Source organism: Cajanus cajan, chromosome 6 (genome assembly GCF_000230855.2).
Source record: "Cajanus cajan strain Asha chromosome 6, NIPB_CcT2T_4, whole genome shotgun sequence".
Lineage (NCBI taxonomy): Eukaryota > Viridiplantae > Streptophyta > Magnoliopsida > Fabales > Fabaceae > Cajanus > Cajanus cajan.
In genome coordinates this window covers 36,168,731-36,178,133 of record NC_138522.1, presented here as the reverse complement: position 1 = coordinate 36,178,133, position 9,403 = coordinate 36,168,731, and the positions used below count along the sequence as shown (strand labels likewise).

At 34.0% G+C, this 9,403-nt stretch overlaps 2 protein-coding genes across 3 annotated transcripts; both read left to right on the top strand.

The window, feature by feature from the left end:
* Positions 1-366: 366 nt before the first annotated feature.
* On the top strand, positions 367-2,122 carry LOC109797122 (2-oxoglutarate-dependent dioxygenase 19). Its single transcript, XM_020357042.3, has 4 exons — positions 367-703; positions 787-1,022; positions 1,275-1,602; positions 1,689-2,122. Exons 1-4 carry the CDS (start codon positions 416-418, stop codon positions 1,938-1,940), a joined length of 1,104 nt encoding a protein of 367 aa, XP_020212631.1. The 5' UTR covers positions 367-415; the 3' UTR covers positions 1,941-2,122.
* A 2,141-nt stretch (positions 2,123-4,263) lies between these two features.
* Positions 4,264-8,690, top strand: LOC145959041 (protein FAR1-RELATED SEQUENCE 5-like). 2 transcript variants are annotated; one of them, XM_083076973.1, is made up of 4 exons: positions 4,264-4,871; positions 5,317-7,572; positions 7,659-7,733; positions 7,833-8,690. In XM_083076973.1, exons 2-4 carry the CDS (start codon positions 5,317-5,319, stop codon positions 7,890-7,892), a joined length of 2,391 nt encoding a protein of 796 aa, XP_082933099.1. In that variant the 5' UTR covers positions 4,264-4,871; the 3' UTR covers positions 7,893-8,690. The 2 variants fall into 2 exon arrangements, with proteins under 2 accessions (XP_082933099.1, XP_082933098.1); XM_083076972.1 differs by having other exon boundaries at positions 4,266-7,572; positions 7,833-8,689.
* Positions 8,691-9,403: the final 713 nt, after the last annotated feature.

The window sequence follows — 9,403 nt, the reverse complement described above, 5'->3', positions numbered from 1 at the left end:
ATCGCACCGCACCAAACTGATTTAATTTAAAAAAAACTGATCCATATTTTAAAAAAACCAAACCGATCCACTTTATAAAAATGGATCGGTTAACCAATCTACTTTTATAAAACGGTTCAGTTCAATTCGAATTTTTCAAAAAACCTAATTCATGAACACCCCTAATTCAAAGTTGCATGCCCCATGCGTCAACTGTCATATGATAGAAATTACTTAAATTGATAAATTATTTTTATTTTTTTTATTTTATGTATTTTTTTTATTTATTTGAGCGAAAAAGCGTGTAATTCAGTTAAAAAGAAGTTACGATCAAAATTTCAAATTAAAAGGTGTCGTGTAACACTAATATACGTCTCATAGTGTCACCGATAAAAACACGTGGGGTCACTGGGAGATAAACCAGTCTCAAATATCCATGGCCTCTTCTGCTACCATTTCATCGCCACAACCAGAAGCAGAAGCAGGACCAGCAAAGGTTCATGCATCTCAAGTTTCAAGCATCAAAGTTTTTGCAGAATCCAACGGCGCTTCTCTCATCCCTTCCACCTACCACTCTATCACAGACCTCCATCATGATGACGCCACACACGACCTTGCGCCTTCCATCCCAGTCATCGACTTCTCTCTCCTCACTTCACACCACCACCACGTCAAAGCCTTGCACCAACTTGGCATGGCATGTGCAAACTGGGGTTTCTTCATGGTAACTCACTTTCTCTTTCTTCACTTCTTCCATAACTACCAACCAACTTCACTTTCAACTGTCGCTACTCACTTGCTTCTCAGCTCACAAATCATGGAATTCCCGAGAACCTGATGGAAGAGTTGATGAACAAGTCTCACGAGTTTCATGATTTGCCGATGGAGGAAAAGAAGGAGTTTGCTGACAATGATCCTTTATCCCCCATCAGGCATGGCACCAGCTTTTGTCCTCAAGCAGAAAATGTTCATTATTGGAGAGATTATCTCAAGACCCTCACATTTCCTCAATTCAACTTCCCCCACAAACCACCAGGTTATAGGTTAGTAAGTAACTTCAATCAATAATCAACTAACTCAACATTTATTCACATTTTCGGACAAAACTTACATTCAGTATTTGTATTGTTTTTCTATCAGAATTAAAGTTTCACTTTAGTACTATACATTTCCATTTAATGCAACCCTTAATATAAGGTAAAATTACAATTCTGAAAGAAAAATAATACTAATAGCTAACTTACTGTATTTAAGTTTTGTCGTTGCTTCTTGGCCTTACTCAGTCGCTACTGCAGGGAGGTTGCATATGATTATAGCCATAAAATCAGGGCTGTGGCAAGGAAGTTGCTTGAAGGAATATCTGAGAGTTTGGGATTAGAATCCAATTCCATAATTGAGTCCACTGGTTTTGACTCTGGCCTTCAGCTCTTCGTTGTGAACCTGTATCCACCGTGTCCACAGCCACACCTTGCTCTGGGGATGCCTTCACATTCTGATCTAGGCTTATTGACCCTCTTGATGCAGAATGGAATTGGAGGGCTTCAGGTTAAGCATGATGGAAAATGGGTCAACATCAATCCCCTTCCCAACTGCCTAATTGTCTTGCTTGGAGATCAGCTTGAGGTCACTCTCACTTTCGCTCTTTGAATCGTTGCATTGTATTTGGACTTTGGAATTTCAGGTGTAATTAACCTTGGCTTTTGATGTAGGTTTTGAGTAATGGGAAGTACCCGAGTGTGTTGCACCGAGCAATCCTCAACAATGCAGACACTAGGATTAGTGTTGTGTTGTCGAATGGACCTGCGCTAGATAAGGAAATTGGACCTGTGGTGGAGCTTTTGGATAAAGAAAAACCATTGTTCAAAAGTATGAAATACCGGGACTATTTTCAAGTTAAGCAGAAGACACGATTATCTGATAAATGTAGCTTGGACGAGATTCGCCTTCATGCTCAACAATGAAACTCGTATCTATCCGGGTTTGGTTTGCTCCTTTGAACTACACGGGATGGAAACTACCGCAGTTTAATGATATGAATATGGTTTATGTTAATTAATGGTATGCATGTGTTGTGTGATGATAATGTTCATGGATTTGGTTTGTGTTCTTTAATATGAGGTACGATTACATTACGTGCTGCTAATTGATAGTGTTACTTAATTGAAAGTGGAAAAAGATAAGCGATTCAAAAAATTTCTTAGCATATTAATTTAAGAACTGGCATGTAAGGGATTTAGCTAAGTGGAAATAAATTACTACACAAGAAAATTTCTTGCATTACTGTTGTTGTTTCGATGGCATTGAGCGGTATAATGCTTTGGGTGAAAATTGTTAATTAAAACAAACTTCATAATTATAGACATGACCTTTATTTGTTAATCTGTCACAACCATATTTATTTTTATTAAATCTATCTGGAAACAGCTTTATTTCCCTTTTTTCCCTCTCTTGTTTTTCTCTCGAGTGTTATGACATTTTATACAAGATGCAATAGAATGTAAAACAAAAGTGATGAATAAAACGTACTGACTATAACTGTTTCATTTAACGTGAATTGATCGAAAACAAAGTTTTTATTTTTTATTTTTTAAACACGTCTAAGAAAACTCGGTTTAGCTTGATATACTTACACATACGAACAGGTGCGAGGTCTTATTAGTGTTTACTCAGAGCGCGGAGGAATATGGCAGAGAAGGCAATGATACTATTAAGAATTCTAACACTTAAGTGAATTAAAATTCAAAGTTACAGTATAATGGAATTATTATTTCCTTTTTTTTGTTTTTCAAACTAGAAGTCTATCCTTAATTGAATTCTTTGGGGCTGCTTCTCTTTTTTCTAAAAATTGAAAGGCTACCAAATAAAGATTGAAATTAGGATTTTTAGGATGCTACATGGTCTAGGTGGTTAAGGTGGCTGAAGAAAATTTTAGATTTAGTGTCAAAGTTCTGAAATCATAAAAGAAGAAACTAAGTATATATAGGAATTTAGTCAATGAAGGCTTACTATAAAATAGTCAAGTTCAAAAAGGCTCATGTTGTAAATGGTATCAAGACCAGGGTTTTTTTGGCACTTTAATCTAACATGTACTATTTGGTACCTAAACCTGACACGTTGTTGGCTTCAAGGATAACCACTATCCACATGGTGGTTGCTGACAATAATGTATGATTAAATGAGTATGTACTTGATTTTATTAGGTTGTGTGGTGGTTGGTCCTTTTGCGATCTACCATATCATCGATACATGCACGGTAGTTGGTCCTTTTGCGATCTACCATATCATTGATACATGTACTTTTGTTTGACAAAATATTGAATTATGTATACATGTACTCCTGATCATTGGCTTTTACGCTAAATTATCACGAACACTTTTAAAGGAGACTTGATATGATTGACTACAACATTCGAAAGGAAGGAGTGTTGACTGTAGACATCTCTTTTGTCTTAAGTATCATGTCTGCTACAACTATTTCAGAGGCTGTGGCCTTTAGGCAAATGTGACTGCAAGAAATGGAATGAACGATCTCACGATGGATTTTCACTTGAATTTTCTACCATGAAAATCTCTACCTTCAAAACTTAATACCTATTTTATTATTTAAAATTTTCTCTCTCGTTTTTAATTAAAAACTAAGATTTCATTGGACAAAAATGTCACTCAGAGAGTCAAAGCTCGCCAGAAATGCATCACGTGCTATGCAATTTAATGGTTGGATGCAAAGGTTGGTATATTGGTCGTGGAATATTCTTCATACAAGGAATGCATTACATGCTGCTGCTATGCAACCTAATGATGGAATGTAAATGACTGAATGCTTACGCTACACAGGCTCCGAGATGTCATTAACAAAGCTTAGCAAATTGTTTTCCTATGTGACACTGACATCAAGGAGCATTTGCTTTCTACAACACCTTACTACACAAAAGGTTGAATTCTCCTCGTAGTGTTTTAACTACTGACTCTCCACTCTCATCTAAAGTCTTCAAACCTTATTTCGTTCATAATTGTTTCCATGTATAGCCAACTACTTAATACTGGAAACGAATAAAGACGTTCGTGTCATTAAGCATGAGGATTCCAATGTTGCTAATGTCGTAAAGTCATTTTTTCATGGTCTTTCCCTAACAAATAATAATGTTTATAAAAGCAAAATTTTGCATTCAGAAAGTAAAATGTGGTCAAATTATCAAGGTGGCTTATTTAATTCAGAAGGTGCTTTTCTTTCAAGACCACTTTATTATACGGAGATTACTTGTGTGCCCTTTCGGAATAGAGGGTTTTGGTGCCCTCTGTACGGACAGCCAATCAGGTAATGCCACGTGGCCACTTACTCCATGTCACCCAGGGTGTTGAAACTTTGACCTGAAATCGGGTAATTGGATCTGATCCGCCCCTGCACCATGATCCAACAAACCAACCCGAATAGAGGGTCCCTCTTTTGTCCAATTTGTAAATGCATGCCCCCTCATTTTGTTTGCATTGAATCGTGGCTCCATCTACTTCTCTTTAATCGAAGCTTGTCTCCTTTCGTGTTTCGTTGCCTCCATCTTCTTCTCTTAAGGCAAGGTTGTTTCCCTTCCTATCGTCGTGTTTGGTTGGATCAGGTGTTGTATCTCCGTTTCCATGTTGTTTTCCTTTCGTGTTTCCTTGGATCCGCTCTTGTATGTTCATTTCCATCTTCTTCTCCTCATGCATGTTGTTCTCTATTGTGTGTTTTTCTTTGTGTTTGTTTCCATTTGAAAACCTTGTAGGTTGTTGTTGTGATGAAAGGTTGTGTCGATTTCCATTTGAAATCGATTTGAGTTCAAAAAAATCACAGCTGATTTTCCAGTTTTGTGTGTGGTTCCGGAGGATACGCACCCGTAATCTGAAGTGAACAGTTAGTGGTAAGTTAAATTTTGCTCGATTAAGTCGTAATAAGTTTGCAATTGTGGTCGGATTGTATTTAATTCGCTAGTCATCTACTGTTGGTTTGACGAATGACAACGATTCGCCAATAATATAATGTGGTAAGTTATATTTTCATTATTTTGGCGTATTATAACCTTCTTTAGGTTCTGTTACTACTTGTAACCTTCATGCAGTGTAGGATTTTCAGTATTCAATGTTGAGAAATTTAAGTTTGAAAAGAAAAATCGAGTTGAACTAAATAGTTTGTGTTGCATTGAATTTGGACTATTATTGACTGTGTTTTTGGATAATGTGTATTTTGGTGAAATATATGATCAGATATGGATAATTTATATAATATAAGTGTTAGTGAAACAAATATGTTACGTGAATAATGTTTAATTTTTTTCCATTAGTTGATTAAGTAATTTTGTAATGCAGATGTCTAACCTTAATGACGAAGGGTTTGTTAATTTAGATGATCAGAAGGAAATGAATGTTTCTAATAACAATGCATCAGATGAAGAAAGTAGTCGAAGTGATGTCGGTTTTGGTAATGAGGAAGATGATGCGCATATTGATAGTAATCATAATGAATACAAAAGTTTTATGGATTTGACTGTAGACGACATATTGGGTTTGGAATTTGGTAGTGAACATGATGCATATAAATTTTACTTTGCATATGGTAAATTTCATGGTTTTGGGATTAGGAAGGATGACATTGGTCATGATGCAAATGGCAAAATAGTAATGCGTCAATTTTTATGCAATAAAGGGGGCTTAAGAGACAAAAAACATCTTATGAGAGATGATAGAAAAAAGGGGCATAGGCCTCTTAGTCGTACTAATTGTAAAGCCAAACTTCGTGTACGGCTTGATCCAAATACAAGTAAATGGAAAGTTGTGTCATTTGAGGAAGTTCACAACCATGAGATGTGCCACTCAAATTATGTGCCATTCATTAGGACTTATCGCGGATTGTCAAGTAGTGATAAGGGTCAAGTTAATTGTTTGCATGAACATGGGGTTAGAGCATGCCATATAATGGGATACATGATGGACCAAAAGGGAGGTCATTTAGGCATTGGGTTTAATAAGAAAGACCTTTTTAACCACATTGAGCGATATAGACATTCTAAAATCCAAGATGGGGATGTTTTGGCTGCCTTAAGTTATCTTCAAGGCAAGGCTGATAATGATCCAATGTTTTATGCTAAATATATGTTAGGAGACAATGGAAAAATGGAACATTTGTTTTGGGCTGATGGTACTAGTAGGTGTGATTATCAATGTTTTGGCGATGTTGTTGCATTTGATAGTACCTATAAGAAGAACAAATACAACAAGCCTTTGGTAATATTTTCTGGAAAAAATCATCATGGGCAAACTGTTATTTTTGGTGCTAGTTTGATTTCTGATGAAACCACCGATACTTATAAGTGGGTGTTAGAAGCTTTTTTGGAAGCTATGTCTCTTCAGCAGCCTAAGGGGGTAGTGACAGATGGTGATGGGGCTATGAGGGAGGCAATTAGGCAAGTATTTCCTATGGCAACACATAGACTTTGTGCATGGCATCTACAAAAGAATGCTTGTCAGAATGTGAAGAATTGCAAATTTTTAGCTGATTTTAAAAAGGCAATGTATGGAAAGTTTACCCCTGAAAAGTTTGAAACATTTTGGAAGGAAATGGTTAGCAAAAACCAGCTTGAAGGCAACAACTGGATTTTGCAAACGTATGAAAAAAGGTGTATGTGGGCAAATGCTTATCTACGAGATAAATTTTTTGCTGGTATTAAAACGACGTCTTTGTGTGAAGGAGTAAATAATTGTATTAAAACTTATGTGAGGAGGAAAAACAGCATGGTTGAGTTGTTGCATAATTTGGAACAATCTCTAAGAGATTACAGGTACAATGAATTGATTGCTGACTTTAATTCATTTTATACAGAACCTGTTTTGACAACTTCGTTTCAAAAAATTGAGAAACAGGCTGCAAAGTTATACACACAACATGTTTTCAAGTTGGTAAAAGCTGAGATACTTGATGCTGGGGCAATGAATGTAGTTGAGAGGACTGAAAATGGTAACAAGGTAGTATTTAAGGTGGAGAAATACTCTGAACAACATCGTATACATGAAGTTGTGTTTGATACTGAAGAATGTAAATTTTTTTGTGATTGTATGTTATTTGAATCTTGTGGAATTCCTTGTGGGCATATTATATGCTCAATGCGGCTAGATCATATCACCTTGTTTCCTACAACATTAATATGCAAGCGTTGGATGAAGGATGCGAAGAGTTCAATTATTTCGTCATATGATGCAGGGAATAATGATAGTGAGATGAGTAATGTGGCACGTCTTAGTGTTTTGGCTTCATCTTGTAATAGACTTTGTGAAATGGCAGCCAAAAAACATGAAACTTTCAATTTCATCAGGGAAGAGATTTTGAAGTTACTTGGAAAAATAGAAAAGAAGGGTGTTATTGGATTGGATAATGAAACATGTGATCCTAATGTTGTGAAGACTAAAGGAGCCCCACAGAAAAAGAAGTTGACCAAGAAAAGGAAATGCTCAAATTGCCATAAATGTGGGCATATAAAATCTAAATGTCCTTTGCTTGATTGTATAGAAGATAATTTGATTAGTATTGACGAATGGTTTGATTCAGGGGATGATGGGGTGCAAGACAATGTAATTTTTATAATTCAATATTTGCGTAAATTATTTGTAGTTGAATAATTTTTTATATAATTATTTTTAATACATGTTAATTGCAGGTGCAAGAAGACATTCGTCGTAATGAGTTTGACATGAATGATAGTACAGATGCAGAACAAAGTTCCCAAAATTATGTAATAAGAAACATGATGTGTCTATGGGTTTGGTTTAAGTTTTAGTTGATATTTTTTGAAGTAGAGATTTTGACTTTATTTTAATTAAATGATTTACAGATACGTAGAAGACAAATTAGAGTTGGGGGAGGTGATAAGGGTCAGCAACAAAGATCCTGAAAAATGGAGATAGTAAAGGATATTGTCCCGATGGTTGTGTATGTTACAATTATTAAATAGAATAAATTAAATTTTGGTATCAACATTATTGTTATTTATGATTTTATTTATTTTGTTTATTTTTTAAATGTGATGAGACAGGGAATTGGCGTTGGGAAGTGGCTGGTAAAGTGTGCAATGGATGAAAAGTAAAAAAAATTAAGAACTATGTTAGGGTTATTCTTTTTAGAGTAAGTTTTATTTGTTTGTGTTGGGGAAAAATATCATGAATACAAAAAAAAAAAAAAATTGAATGACATTTGTGATTGAAGGAAAAGGCAAGTGGGAATATTGGTACAACTTCTATGGATGATTTTAATGAAGTTGGAGTAACGGCAACTGGTCTTCCTTTCAGTTCTAGTCATGTAGGTGGTAGGCATGATTTGGTTTTTCGTGTGATACATAGGGATTGTGGTCCTAGTGATATGGGTGAAGGTCCCCAGTTAGATTTGAAAATATGTTGTACTCATATTATGTGTGTGGAAGATTGTTTAGTTGTATGAATTAACATTATTTTAGTAAATATTATCAAATATTTTATTGGAAACATTGATGTGAATGTGAACAGTTCTATCAATTACAAACAGTGATTAATTGTTAACAAAGTTATTAGCAAAATAACTTTGTTAACTAAAAATAGAAGTAAATGACATATTTAATGTATAAAACTTATTTATGTAATTTTATAGTTTAAATGTTGAAGCGAATAAGATGATGACTAGGGCTAAATTTAAAGTAAGTTACAAGTGGATAGAATAAATATTTGTTAACATAATTCTTATACCTTTATAGTAGATGCATAATTTTGAAGATAAAGATTTTTGTAACATTAGAAAATTATAATAAGACTGAAAATGTTATTGGAATGTCAAGTTATTAAATTACACAAAAATGATATATTTAAATGTTTTAACTATATTTGTATGATAACAATGTATAGAAAATATAAATGGTATATAATTTTGTTAGACAAAAAATATATATATAACATGATAATAAATAACGTAACCGTGAAAGTAAATTAATGTAAATTTAGTATAGGTTAAAATATAAATGACAAAGGAAATACGAATAAAAATGGTATTTTATAATAAAAAAATTTAGTGAAAAAAATTGTATTTTAAAATAAGTAAAATAAAATATAAATGAAGATAATAAATACGGTACTTTGGGAAAAAGAATTTTATTATATTGCCGTTAAAAAAAATATTTCACAGTATAATAAAAAAATTCATTTATTTGTTAATAATGAGCCATGTTTACTTAAAAAGTTAGGGTTTCAATACCTTACGAAGTTAAAAAATATTTAACAAAAACATTGATGATAAATAAAAGTTGGGAACTGCCATGGTACCCACGATAATTGAAGGATTTTGGTACCTCAAATTATGTGAACAAATAAATTTAAAAGAAATAAATTCAAAATAACATAAATTTTGGATTAAAAATTTATACAAGATGAATCAATCAAA